This window comes from Canis lupus, chromosome 5 (assembly GCF_011100685.1).
Source record: "Canis lupus familiaris isolate Mischka breed German Shepherd chromosome 5, alternate assembly UU_Cfam_GSD_1.0, whole genome shotgun sequence".
NCBI lineage: Eukaryota > Metazoa > Chordata > Mammalia > Carnivora > Canidae > Canis > Canis lupus.
This window is the reverse complement of record NC_049226.1, coordinates 6208402-6223449: the sequence shown is the minus strand read 5'-3', so window position 1 is coordinate 6223449 and position 15048 is coordinate 6208402. Positions and strand designations below refer to the sequence as shown.

Below are 15048 nucleotides of genomic sequence, written 5' to 3'. Positions count from 1 at the left end.
GAGGCTTAGAGAAATTGTATGTATTCCCAAAGTCACAAATCTTATTAACTGGTGGAGTCAGAATTTAAACTCAGATTTTGAACTGATTGCAAATGCTGAGCTTTCTCCATCATAAATAGAAATCTTGCTGACCCACAGCAAATATTCCTTTAGAATAGTCATCTCCAAACTTTTCTGACTCTGTATTCCCATCAGTAAATGTCTTTAAGCACCACCAATTTAAGTACCTCCAATTATACATATTTATTTATAAATTAGATGCACTAGTTAATATCTATTTGCATTGATTGATAATACAGTACCCCAGGGCATTTATTCTCATCATTGACAAGAGTTGTAAATCTACCTTTAATATGATGTTGGTAATTTGGGCATTTTTTTTTTTACCAAATCTAATTAAATTATTTTATCCTCAATATGTGACTGACAAATTATTTGTTTCAGGAGCAGAAGTAATCTGGCCCTTTTTTTTTTTTTTTGTTTTCTCTTTATGGGCTTGAACCATTCCTATGTCTACAACACAGTTCCACTGCAGGAAACACTGTAAGGCACTTGTCCTTTCTGTGAAGGTTATTTGGTTAAAAAGAGACATTCCAGTTTATAAATCCACCCATTGTGTATATGTAAACCACAGAACACCATAAGATGCTAAAAATGAAGAAAGAAATCAGAGCACCAGTGTACACACCCCTTCCACATTGAGTAATTCCCACTTTCCCCAATGGTGCTTGGAATACATGCAAATGGACCCAAAGAAGCCTGACTGTGGGCATTAGGGCCAACAGGTCTATTCAATATTAGTAAATAAAAATCCACTTCCTAGTTTTAAACTAAAAATAAATATGAGTAGCAATTCGAAATGGTTTCTTCCACACCCCATGCCTTCCTCTGTGCAATTCCTGGAGCATGCACAACCTCCCTGGGAGACCCCTGCCCTGGAGGGAGGCTGACACGATAGTCCTGAGATGTACGATACACAGATACAGAAGGCTGAGGGTTCGGAGGAGAAAAACAGCCAGTTGGGAACTGCCGAGCCGAGAAGATGCTCAGGCTGGACCAGCTCCACAGTAAGTGCTCTGAGCACAGGCCAGAGAAGGGCGCCGGGGCCATCCAGCAGACCCTCAACCGAGGAGGGTCCGTCAGTCCAACAGCCTGGGTTTCTAAGATTCCAGCCTCTGCGAATCCAGGTCTTTGAGGGGCCTCCCCCCACCCCAATGCGTGAATACCAGAGTAAATGAAAACACTCTGCCGCACAATGACCCCTGAAAGTTTGTTTTCCAAGATGGAAAATAAAGGCATTTCAGCCCTTCCATGGATAAAAATAACTCGCCGTTGATTTTGAAATCCCTTTCATTTGTCTCCCACAGACCAGCCCCATACAATGGCACTTTGTGTGAGAACTTTCGGCCTGGGCCAGCCAGGCCCTGCTGCCTCCCGCCTGCCAACGGGAGGAGACGAAAGGCGGGCTGGGAGCCCGGCGGTGGGAGAGGACTCTGGGCAGGCCCAACGTTGCTGTTGGACGTCATTCAGAAGTCCCCACTCCGTGGGGGGAGTCCAAAGAGGAAAGCAAACAGAGCAAGGAGTAGTGGAAAATGCTGAGTCCTGGAGCTGGCCGGAACAGCATTTGCCTTTCCATGCTCGGAGCCAGGCGCTCTGCCCACCTGCAGCTGTCATAGCAAGCAGCGGCCCACAGCCAGCGCCCTGGCCAGGGCCTGGGAGGGCAGGGAACACACTCCCGTCTCTTCACACAGGCCCTCCAGAGCCGTGCCCTGAATGCTCAAGTCTTCTCCTTGTCCAGGGAACCGGGGGGTGGGGGCAGGTTTGCAAAGAAGGGGAAAAAAAAAGTCTTTCTGGAGTTGTAGTTTCAGATTTATTAATAGCTCCCACCTACAGGACACTGGGTGTCAAACCCTAACATATATTAATCAGCAATCACCGTATCAGTGGGGTCGGTACTATTGTTCCTATTTTATGAATAAAGAAATTGAGGCACAGAGAGGTTGAGTAACTTGCCCAAGCCACACAGCTAAGTAGCGGCGGGGCGAGGACTTATAACCGTGCAGCTTTGCACCAGAACCTGCATTTTTAAATGTCACATGCATCTCCTCTCTAGGAATAGACCATATGAAGGACAGAGGGAGGCAACCCAGATGAGGAATAAAAGGAATAGATGAGGAAAGAGAGAGGAGCAATCACCGAGGACTGGAATCATAGACTTAAAAAAAGAGAGAAAAGAAAAAAAAAAAAAGGCAGGAGACTGTCAGTCCAGGAGAAGGCGTGTGAGACCAAGGTAGAGGGATGGCTGGAAATGCTGAGTTGGGAATGGAAGCCATGACAGCGCTGGCCAAACAGACACCTGTTCTTTTGTATGCCCCAAATAGGACTCTGGAAATAATACTCCGAGATCACTCAGCAAATGGGGCTCAGGCAACTCTCAGGAGGCTGGAGAGCAGGCAGCTGGGCCAGAGAAATGAGCACCTTCTCTCTCTTCCAATTACAGCCTGGGGTGGAGGCAGGTGTCCAGGGCTCCGGGGAGAGATTAGCACTCTGATGAGAAAAGACAGCCTGTGTCAGTCACCCAGGGAGGATTGTCACATCCATTTGGAGGCTGAATAGTTCTTGTCCCCAGAGAAAAGGAAGGATAGGAAGAAAAGAAGGGATGCAGGGAGAGAGGAAAGAAGAAGGGAGGAGGGAAGGAAGAGATAGGTTATTTCTGGCCTGTGTTTGGGGGGACAAGCCCTTGACCCTCACCAGATACATAGGGTGGACCCTGGAGTCAGAAGACCTATGACCTAATTTTGCCTCTGTCACCAGTTAGCAAGGTGGTCTCAGGTAAATCCCCTAAACCCTCCCACCTCAAACCCTTTAGCCCCACAATGAGGGGATTGAGCTTTATCTCTAAGGTTCTTTCCAGAGCTGAAATCCATAGCATGATGATATTGTGGCCACAGACAAGTCATCGTTGCATACCCCCCAAGTCCCGGTCCTGGCACACTGGCCCACCGCTCACCCACACTGACCGGTCCCCTGGTCCTAGAGATTATATCTCCTGAGGACCTTTCTGATCTGCTCACTGCTCATCCCCTTGCAGGCTTCTCTTCTGGACACATGGAACCATTTTCTAACCGGTCCTCCTGCCTCTATCCTTGGGCCCTCTGATGGGTTCTCCGCTTTGCAGATAGAACAATGTTTCTAACGATCAGATCGTGTGAGTTGGCCTGCAGGAAGGTCCTCAGGCCTCCAGAGGTTAGCCTTCAGGAGGGCATGAGGCTCAGAATCATCCCTCCATCTCCCCCTCCTCACCACTCACCACTACTCCATTTCACCCTGTGCTCTGGTTCTGCAAAAGGACTTCCAGTTTCTCTCTCAGTCCATGAACTTTCTCACCTCTAGAACCTCAACCTGAACCTCCTTCCCTTTCTGCTTGGCTGACTGCTGCTCACCTTTAGGGCATAAATTCTTCCAGGATGGGTGCTCCTCCTAGATGTCACATCGTACTATTATTGCACTGGATAGTCATTCTCCCTTGACTTGCCTACAGTCTTAATTTACTAAAAGCAGAGGAAAGGGAAAAGTTGGGTCTGTCTTTTCCTTATGGTTTCCCTAACCCTGAGTCCAGCGCCAACCACAGAGCAGGTGTTCCATGAATGTTGCAACCTGAATAAATTTGTTCAGTAGTATCATCGCCTAGGGTACCTTCCAGCCGTGACATCCTATAGTCTCATAAATTGCAATTTCATGCCTCCTGCACTTTCAGTTTCTGAAAGCCAGATGTTAAGACCTACTGCCACCCCAGGACCTCCCCGTTCACAACCTGAACATGAGCACTTAGCAGACTGTTGGAATCTACCAGAACTAATAGAAAGAATTCTCATGATCAATTCTGAATCAGTGAGGGTCAACTTTAGACTGGGATGTGTTGCCTGGAAGTTGGATGAGGTCCAATATGGTAAAGGAAGAAGGATAGGACTGAGAGGACACGGGGGCAATCAGATGTGCTTTCTGGTTGCCAGTTCTGTCACTAATCGGGTGACTATGCGCAAGTCTTTTGGCCTCTCTTGACTTTGAGTTCATGCATGCCTCATTGAAGAGGTTGGCCTAGATCATCTTCAAGGTCCCTGTTAGCTGGAAAATGTAGGATTTTGAAATCTGGTGTTTGCTTCTAGGCCATTAACGGGTTTTATAAGGAGACCGCATAAAGTGTAATGGAAGTGGGAGGAACTGCTATGAATGATTATTCCCAGACAATGGGTAGACCTTGGGAATGTCCCAGGTACACCAGGCTTTGTGGTCACTCTTGTTTTAATTCAGTCTTTGCTGGCTGCGTTTCCAGTTTGCAGTTGTTACTTGTGGTGGCCGAGAAGGCAATCTGGAATTTGTGGGATTTCTATTCTAGGATTTCAAGCAGGCTGCACACATGGGTGCCCAGAACAGCGAACATGCCCCATCATCATGCAGGTGCCCATCTGGTTCTCCTACCTGCTCCTGAGCAAGAAGCCTGAGCCCGGATAAGTCCATTCGCTACCCCAGTGGTCTGAAGTCGGTCAGTAAAGACAACACTAAATCCCCTTGGGTTCAAGTACACAGGTCTGTGCTGTCATCATGAAAACTTGACCAAGAGAAAACAGATACCTGAACGAAATGTCTATTTACCCTTCAAACACTGGACATTGTCTTTACCATCATTCTTATCTTTCCCCTAGTATGTAAACATCTCAGATAAAAAGTGTCTTGGCTCTGTAATTGTAAACTTTCTGATTTTCATGGAAATCAGAACCAATGGGACAAAATTGGTCTACCCAAGATTAGCAGAGAAGATTCCCCAATTCAATTACTTTGGGGGTTCTGAACTTGTGCTCCCCTGTGAGCTGTATGAGCAAGGACTACTTCATATGAACACACTACACCATTCCCCAAGCCCTTTCAAAGTGCCCAATCCCATCTCTCCTCCTAACATTTGGGATATCCTTGCCTCAACAAGGGAGTCCCAGATCAAAGCCAATAGGCTTCATCAACTTTCCAGCCTTGTGAAGACTGTTGCCACCTCTTTGAGTCACTTACTATTTCCAGGCACATCTGGGGGACAGCCCCTGAAAGGAGAGAAGCAGTGTCACAGCTGAAATTTCAAGATTTGCCTGTAAAAAAATTAAAAATAGCCTGCTACTTCCCAGGGTCAGTGGCTCAGTCCGACAATGTGGATTGGGCAGGGAGAAGAAGGCAGTGACTATCTCTTGACCCCCTGTAATTCCCACAAGTGGCTGCTGAAAACTTCCTCGCTCCTACACGTGGTACCACATGTAGTGACCAGAGCTGACCTGACATCAAAGCTCTGTAAAAATGCTGTGGTCTAGAGAACACTAGAGCCTGAGTGGCAGGGATGAGAGATTAGGGACAGGACTGTGAACTCACAAGGGCTCTGGGGATTGCACCATGCATCATGAGACCTGGTGGTCATTGTTGATTCTCTTGGGTTGCCATGGGCAGATGGTCGTCACTATCATTACTTTGGACGTCAGCACATTGAGATAGACCAGGCAATTGAATGAACCAGGCTTTCTCAGGATAGAAATATTTTTTCCAGGAAAATGGAAAAGGGAAAAGGGATTGGAACACTGAGTAAAACAGGAAATGGCTCTGGCCAAGGGGTAGAGGCAAAGCCGAGCCATCTTACTTCCTACTGTGCTGTTTTAAATTCTCAATGAGTGTTTTTTATCTCAACTTCAAGCCTTTTCTAATTTTCACCAATTGATCAACACCTGCTTTAATCAGAATCCTTAAGTCTCTGCCTCATTGCCAGAAGTGCCAGGAAAGTGCTTTTCTCTTCTGTTATTTGTTGTTCTTAGGGGAGGATTCTCAGAGCATGGAGGGATCTCAAAGAGCAGTGAACACTCAGCAGCCTACTGAGTCTGTTCGCCCATAAAATGGCAAGGGCAGAATACCCAGGTCAAGCGTCTCTGTATCTGAGCCAGAAGAAGGCCTCTGTACAACGGAAATTGCATCATCAACCACCTTCCCGGAGCCACCACTGGGGAAAAGCAGAAGCAGAGTTGTGGAAGTGGAAAGGTGTCCTTCTAGAAAAAAGACTGTCGTCCTGTGTTTGATGTTGGGAAGTGTACCTCCTAGTAACTGGGGCTGTGGTTCCCACGGATAGGGGGCCATTAGCCAACATCATCAAAGGAGACCTTTTGGAGCTGTTGGTGGCAGCCTGGCATAATGGAAAGAACAAGGGCTCAGAAGTCAGATGGTGCCGATGAACACGATGACCTCTTGTACTCCCTTCCACTGTAGGTTCTAGAATAAAATGAGCTTCATGCCAAGTCAACACGGGATGTGAATAGATGGCTATCCCCATAAGGGTCATGAAGTCAAATTCTACAAGGACCAGGCAGGAGTGTCAATGTGTGGGGCTGACTTCCTTCTAGAATCAGGAGATTCCTGTTCAATTTGAGGGGCATCTTACACTCAGTGTCGACCATGGGCCATTGCTACAGAGGAACACCAGTATTCAAAGACCACCCATGACCCTACTGTAGTACACTGTTCCTTGAGCTGCAGAGGTGAGTCCCACGACTGTGGAGGCCAAACTGAACATCTGCGTGGTGCACAATCAGCCCACGGTCTGCCCACATGTAACTTCTCATGTCCATTGCCTGCCTCATTTTACCCAAAGTACAAATCACAAGCCTCTTCCTTTTTAGGTTAAAATAGTTACACCTCATTATACAGGAAACTTCTGCTGTTCCTGTTTTCGTTTCTGTTGTTGTTTGTTTGTGTGGCATGAGTATTGTAGTTTGCTCCAAAGCCATGGCAGTGGTGAGCCAGATTAGCCTTGGGCAATTACCTAACCCTACAACCCCCTGAAAGCCTGTCAAATCTACGGGTTTTTGATGACCTGCCTCTTCTGAATGATTTCCCCCTTTTCCCTGCATCTCTTTTTATCTTCACCTTACCCTAGTCCCCCAAATCCTCCAGTCGTTCGAGAAGACACTGCCTCTGGCCCAGCTGCCACCACCACAGCTTCAATATGGCGGTCTCGGCAGTATCATTAAGGGAAATCACCAAACTGAGACTTCCCCTCTCAAGTCTAGCTCCTAGTTGGAGAAACAGAGGTAGAGGCTTATTTTTTTCATTCAAGCATATCTTGCTTGTATCTTTTAACCTGTTCAGCATTAAATCAGATCCTTTGGGGGAGAATAGCAGCTTGGCTTACCGAAGGTAAGCTCTCTGACCAAATTCTTGACTAAGGCAGAAACCTATTCTCTGTGCACTGTTTATTCAAGGGGAGATGGCTCAGATGTGGCCTCAGGTTGGCTCAGGAGTTGCGTCTTTGCTTGGGTTTGCAGCTGAAGACTAAAAAATATAAGGACCTCAAGCCATCTTGAGTGAGTCTCCCCGTGAGTGGTGGTAGCTTGGCTGAGATGGAAGATCCAGAGCCACCCACCTCCCTGTCAGCGCCGTCCCGCCGTGGCCAGTCCAGCTCTGTAACCACTAGACCACACAGTCAATGTTCAATGTGCACTCAGCAAACCTCAAGCTCCAGGCTGGGAGAAACAGATTTTCCAAAAACAGAGCTCTCTTTGTGAACAATTCAGCAAAAATTCCCTTTCCAGCTGTGAGTCGGGATTCATGTTGCAAATGCTGGTGTTAATTAAAAACATCCACCTTCTACAGTTTCAACAACAAGAGAAAAGTACCACGCAGGATGTGTTCCTAAGCGCTCCTCCCCAAAGCGCTTATAAATATGATTTTATTTATGACGGGGGCTGCTGGGGGTTCTGACAGATATGAGCATTCCCCATTTTCAGCCTCAATGAAAGAGTCAGGGCCAAGGAGATGAATGTGATCGGGCCAAGTTTTCACAGAGCAAAATTCGTATCGAAAGAAGAAACCAGAATCCTGTTCACGTCCAAAGCATCAACTAAAATGTTCGACTTTCTGTGTTAATACATCAGGAACTTTACTCAGTTGAAATCAAATGTTTATCTGTTGAGTCATTAAAAATTTGCTTCACGTGGCTCTTAGTTCATTCAGACATGAACAAGATGTGGTGTGACGAGGCCAGGAACATTCCACAAAGGATGACACCGCACAGCCAATAATCGGGGCATTGCATTATACTTCCCTGTATTATCATTATAAGTTTATTGGGAAATCTTTATCTGAACTGGTCTTGACACAGTGAGATCAGCAAGACTGAACTGCATTTCCTCCTGTGCTCGTCTCTGGTTGGTGGGTCTGTCCTGCTTTTTCACACATGCACCAGACAGGAAAGAATCGAGCCAAACCCACATTGTTATGAATGAATTTCTTTGTCTTTAATCTCACACAGTTTAAAATACAATATGAAATCAGGCTACAGTATATAAAAAACTCTCCAGCAAAATGATGTGCCAGCATCAGCTACTAAAATAAACAAACAAAAAACTCCCCCATAAGAAATTTTTTTTGCATTTAAAAAAAAAAAACACATAGACACTTACATCGCTACATCTCTAAGCTACCTCAGTTCTGATTTTTAAAAAGCACCTGCTTTTCCTTTTTTTTTCATCTTGCTTTTAAATGTTCAGCTTTTAAAAAATATAAATTATATGAAAATACAAGTTGGAAAATAGTCAAACACAATATAACATCTTTTTCACCCCTATACTTCTCAGCTTAAAAAAAAAGTATTCTTAAAAAAAGTTCAGTAACTGAGGCAGTATTCCTGATAGAGATAATTTCATTTTAATATATATACTTTATATATGTATATGTATACATATATTTATGGTTCCTTGAAACTTCTTTGGAATGTAGATATGAGTTCAACACATTTATATAGACCCCAACAGAAAGCAGCATGCACAGCATGACTAGAACAGAGAAGGTGTGATTTTCACCATGAAGATTAGGCAGGTTAATGCTCTAAAACCCAGAGTGTTCGTCTCCAAAGTGAGGAAAAGCACATCTGATCTTCGAATGCCACCTCCAATCCCCAAAGCCACAAAACCGGGGCTCTGTGTAGGGAAGTCCCTCCCCTGCATGGAGAGGGAAACAAAAGTGACCCTGAACCCGACCACCAAAACCAACATGGGTTAAGGCTTCTCCAGGAAAACAAGGGTTTCATCACTAAACCAGATTCGCCCATCCTTCCTCTGAAGTTAACATGTGTTTTTAAAAAGCATAAATGCAACAATTCTGCTACATTTCCAGTGTATAAACCACCCACCACTCTTCCTGGGATGGTCTCTGGCCTCTGGACAGAAGGAGAAAAAAAGCATCTGGCCAGATGGACAAAGCTGTCTTCACTAGCGCACTAGCTACAAATACTGAAAATGGCGGACCTAGAGGAGAGAGGCCTCTTCGCAAACAAGCGGGATGAGGAGCATGAGGAGGCACTTCCTTATCTCTTATCTGCTACGGAGCTACTGCAGGACTTCGACACACTCACACAAGGGGAATTCTCAGCATAAATTCCAAAGGAAAGGCTGGTGCACTGAGACAAAGTCATGTTATGCCAGGTTGCGGACAGCAAGCAAAGGCCGATGCCCTGCCTTGGTTCTACTCTTGCCCCCTACTGAAACGTGGAAAGACTTAACCGAAAAACCCAGGTTATTATTTTAGCGGCAGTTCTGCACATCTGCAAGCACATGCGCACGCACACGCACACGCACACACGCACGCCTTGGCCAGTGCCCAACAAAGATCACATAGTCTAAGAGGAAACAATGTAGCCCAACGGTTCCGCCTAACACTCCCTGAGCAGCTCCTAAAATATTTCGAGAGCTTCATTAAGGCATCTGCATCTGGAAGCCAAGTCTGCCTTTGCTTCCCAAGTGGACGCTCCGATGTATCAGAGTGAGCAGACTCATGAACCCCAGAGCTAAGTTCCTGATAAGTCAGGGTCTGCAAGAGGACCCGGGAGTCAAGGATCCACTTTCTCGAAGATTCGCTAGCAGGTAGGTAGTACTTGCAGTCTCTCAGCTGGAGCCCACCTTCAATGTCTCTTCCCCTCTCCCACTGAAGTCCGCGAGAGCTGTCCCTCTGTCAGCAACCTTTTTAATCAGGCATCTATTTGGGGCAGGGGGGCTTGAGTGTATTAGGCACTTTTTCCCACTGGTCATACATTGGTTCCTACCCTTCCCGCCCGGGGAATAAATCCAAACATTTGCAGACCACCCTTCAACACTGCCCCGGTCCTTTCAGCTTGTCGTTGAACTTCGGGAGGAACTAGAAATCTATTCGGATCTCACGGACCACCTCATTTTCTTCACTCAAGCTCCTTTTCTTATGTTTCCTTAGTCCTCATGTCGTTCGCCTCTTCTGCAATCATTCACCCTCACTTACCCTGTGCCAGGAAAACAGATCCAAGCACAGGCCCTCACAGTGTCTGCAATACACAGCCTCACCTGACACCTGACTCCGCTAGCTTCAACTCTTCAAAGGAAAGCCGTGCGCTTCTCTTCCCAAAGACAGCCAAGCCACATTTTACTTCTATGCAACCTTAATTTCCACTGTCCCTAAAACCCAGGATGTCTGAATGGCTTTGTCAGCCACCCGTCAACTCATGCCATGACCACATTGCTCTTTCACTCACGGGTCGGAAAGCTGTACATTTCTCTCTACTGGGTAACAGGGTAGTGGGGGTGAGGGGGGAAGCAATAAAGGTGGAATGCTGGGAAAAGGAGAAAGTATAGAGTGTTGGTCTGGGATGACATGCATTCAGGACTTACTTCCTAAGACCTGAGGGGTAATGCCCATGCACACAGCGTTTATTCCAAGTCATAAATGTTGCAGGTATAGAACCAACAAAGCAACAAGTCATTCTTCCTCTTTCAATCTCCTTTCTATGACTTCAACAGTGCTCCTACAGCGACCGTGATCCAAAACCAGGGCTGCAAAATACATTCAGTTCAAAGACTTAATGCTTCTTAGTTCAATGTTAAGTCCAAACCCCGAGAATCCACTAATGACGGGTAAGTAGAGGGGTGTGATCCTTTTTTAAAACCCAGATGAAATTCACATGCACAGGTCCCTTGTGCCCAAGTCAGCGTGATATATTTTTTTCACTTCATATAGAAGTCACATGAATTTGGGATCCCCGATCTCAGTGACAGCACTTTGCATTTCCAGTGGGGTCTATATAAACAGTTTCCTTGCACTTTGACAGAATTCTCAGCCGGCAAATAAAAACAAACTTGCATGATACCGCGATACTGAGACCACCTTAGAGCTTAAGACGATTTTTAAGAAAAAAAAAATACTGGCACAAAATTTAATAAAATAGATTTTAACACAAAAACAGTTTGGGCCCCTCTCCATTGAAGTCCATCTTTGTTTCAAAAGTCGAGTCAAAAGTAAATAGTCCTTGTTTTTTAGTGCATCCCCCACACAAATGTTTTATCCCACCTCCCTCTTTTTTTTTTTTTTTTTTTTTTTTGCCCTCCCAGACCTTAAAACAAAAGCAAGGTAATTGCCTTTCATGGGTCTCATGACTCCTGATGTCTCAATTTCTTTTGCTAATAGATCCATAACTCAAGACACATTTTTTTATGGATGATTTTTAGAAATAATGGTACACATTCGTCTCCTCCTCCCTTAAGCCAGATCCTTCAAGCTTCTAAGAAGACCCTTCTCTCTCTCTCCTGAAAATTTGCTCAAGAATTTCTTGTCCCACCCACCCCACAAGTCCTGGCTCTCTTTTTTTCCAACTGCGCACAATTGATTATAGCTGCAGCTCATTTAGCTCCCACCCCTGAATGTAAAAAAATGAGTTCTGGAAAATTAAAAATAGAATAACAATTAAAAATTAAGAGTCCGACCGACATGGTTGTTCTTCAAAATGTCTCAGCAGAGTTTCCCCGAGCCCTGTGGTGTCCATCACTCGTCGGCATCGGGCTTGACGTCCAGCATGGCGTGGAGTTCCTCAGGCGTGTAGCCCAGGAGGCTCTGCAGGTCACACACAAAGCGGTACACATAGCGTTTACCCGCTGTCTTGTGGATGATGTTTTTGTCATAATAGTAGCGTAGGCCACGGCTCAGTTTCTCATAATTCATCTTAGGTTTGTTTTTCCTTTTTCCCCATCTCCTGGCCACCTGAAATTTAAAAATAAAAAATGAAAAAGAGACAGGGTAAATACCTATGGGATAATCCAAGTACATATGTTTATTTGCCCCCATATCCCGTCATCGTGACCCATGATGTTGTTCAGGTAAGATGGCTTGAGATTCAAGTGGATGGAAGATCTTTTTCTCACCCACTTATTCTGAATTCCAGTTTTCAAAAGAGCTGGGCAAGAATGCTCAAAGTAATGAAAATATATTGACCTTGTGTTTCTATATAATAGAGTTAAGGTGCCTGATAATGGGGGGAAAAAAGATAAGCAACACTATAGACTCTCCTCTTTCCTCATGTTGTTGGTAGGATACCTTCGCTCTGCAAGCATGAAATTTAACGTGAGACAGTGGGGCAGGGCTAAGCTGCAGTCATGCCTGTGTTTCATCAAAGGGAAGAATTTTTTTCTACACCAGAGGATCCTATCTTCTAGTCAGCCAGACCCGAGATGTTGTCTCTCTTGGTCGGTGTTTTCAAATCTGTCGTGCTCAGAATGGGGCAGGGCACAGAGCAACCGCTCCACATGCATTTGTTGAATAAAATCATGAATTAATGAACAGATTGTCCTGGTCTTCCAAGACCTCTTGAATTGTCCGACCCCCTTCTAGATTCACAGGGCCATGGGACCAGGACAAGTGCCAAGTCAAAAAAGGCAACCCGTATTTATGAAGGCTCGCCATGTGCCAGGCATTTCTTATGTATCGTTTCCATGAATCCTGGGAAACAAATGGGCAGTGTAGATATCTTCTCTGTTGTCCAAAGGATGCAACTCAAGTCTCAGGCAGGCTTTGTCACTGGCTCGAGGTCATACAAGGACCAAGGGGCAGAGGTGGGGCTGGAATCCCAGAAAATGTCATGCAGGCCCACATCACCACTTTCCAGAGTTCACTCTCATCCTCCTCCAACACAGGGCTCTCAAGCCACTCCCCTCTTACCTCATCTGGGTCAGAAAGCTTGAACTCCCAGCCATCTCCTGTCCAGCTGATAAAAGACTGACAGGATTTATCAGTGAGTAATTCCAGAAGAAACTGCCACAGCTGGATTGGTCCACTGCCTGGAAACACAAGCCATTGTGAATCATTACACCAGATGCTCAGCACTGCCAGCAATTAATCCCATTATATAGCACTCCTCCTGCCTCCCCTCCAGTCCATCCAGCCCCGAGAGAATGAAGGCAGCACATAGCACAAATGTTGGAGGAGGTGCTATGAGTTCAAAAGGACTGCAAGGTGGAAAACTTCCTATTGGGGAAAAAAAAACAAAAACACAAAAACCTTACAATATACCCTTGTCTTATCAATATTATTTTGACTGACTCCAAGGTCAGTCCATGTCTGCTGCTATGCAAACCCTAGAAAGAAAATTATTACTAGATGAATCCTCTGGGATATCCTAAGGCAGCACAATCTTTTGTGCCTTCAAGCACTGACTCATTATTTTTGCCTTAACTAGGAATAAAGATAGTAACTAAGGAAGATCTTTGCCAGTTCCAATCTGAAGTCCAACCCCAGAAATGCTTTTCTGTCTTAGCCTCTGGCCCCTGCTTCGTCAGTGACAAGGATCCCTATGCTGGGGTCATCGAACAAGGACACAGAAGTTAGATATTCTTTCGGTCATAAGGTCATAATACTCTCCACCACCATCCCGTTCCCCACCAGGCCCACTCACAGGCAGGCACCCAAGCTAAGAAAGGAGGACGCCATCACTCTGTAAGGGATTCACCTGCCCCTCCACAAAATCCTCAGAGGTCAGGTGAGGACCGTCTCAGACATCATTTATGGGTTCAGTATATTCTAACTTATGTGCACACACACACAGTTCTCTTGTCTTAGACATCAACACTGCCAAGATCTTAGTTCTGGAAAGCCAGACATACTCTGATCGTCAATTTATCTTATGCTAAAGGATTTATGCTAACAAATTTCCTTTTAAGATAACTTCCTGTTCAGATATGACAATGCTGCCAGTGATTCCTATCTAGTTTATGGGTATAGCCAGAGAAACAAAGATGGGTTCAACAGTCCGTGGTGCTTGTGAGATGTCTACACCATCTCGGAAGCCATCTGGACAGAGCAGGGTTGAGAAAGAGCCAGTCCATGCAGACGTAGGAAGCCAGGCACACTCTAACTCATACAGGAAAACTTGACTTTCTAGAGCTCTAACCTTTAACCTGAGCTTCAGATTTGTCCCATCAAGAGTAAAGTGTAATTCAATGGGAGACCAGCTTTTTTAAATCTAAACACACACACACACACACACACACACACACACACACACACACAAATCAAATAAATAAATAAATAAATCTAAAACCAGAAATGTTCTTTACAATCTAGAGGGGTGATCTCTTGTTAGAGCTTATACTTCTACAAGGTACGTTCACATGCATCATTTTGCTGACTCCTAAAATCCACACCCTGGACCTCTCTATAGGCAAAGCACAACTGGTCTTACTCTTTCCATTCTATTAAAGCAGGAAAAGAAAAAAACGATGTGATTTTGCACCAGGGCACAGTGAGAAAGTGGTGGTGCTGGCTCTAGTGCCCAGGCCTTCAGGATCCAAGCACCCGGGCCATAGGCACCGACGTGGATATGCGACTGTCTGCTGGAGGAGATTCTCCGTATCCTCCTCCCCACAGTCCAAGCTAAATATGGAAGATGAAATAGCTGTACCTTATTTGCTGGGAATGCACCTTGAGCACCTTAAAACCATCCTGTAAGAAATACCTTATGCATACTCTAGAATAAAATGATTTAGTGGTGAGGTGGGCACTTGACGGGATGAGTACTGGGTGTTATTCTTTATGTTGGCAAATCGAACACCAATAAAAAATAAATTTATTTAAAAAAATGATTCAGTGGATCCTACAAAATAATATTCAAAGAAACAGCCCAGACCATTCACCGGGAAAGCTCTACCCTCTTCCGTTTCACCCCCTGTTAAAACACCATTT

The 15048-nt window shown here is 45.3% G+C and overlaps 1 protein-coding gene across 7 annotated transcripts in view; it reads right to left on the bottom strand.

The window, feature by feature from the left end:
- Positions 1-8290: 8290 nt before the first annotated feature.
- The window catches only part of ETS1 (ETS proto-oncogene 1, transcription factor), a 131155-nt gene continuing 124397 nt past the window's right edge, over positions 8291-15048 (bottom strand). For all 7 annotated transcript variants that reach the window (XM_038535666.1, XM_038535669.1, XM_038535667.1 and 4 more), the window contains 2 exons: positions 13030-13148; positions 8291-12075 (listed from right to left, as the gene is read on the bottom strand). In XM_038535666.1, coding sequence (XP_038391594.1) covers positions 11860-12075; positions 13030-13148 — 335 coding nt within the window. In that variant the 3' untranslated portion in view covers positions 8291-11859. The remainder of the gene's footprint in view (positions 12076-13029; positions 13149-15048) is intronic.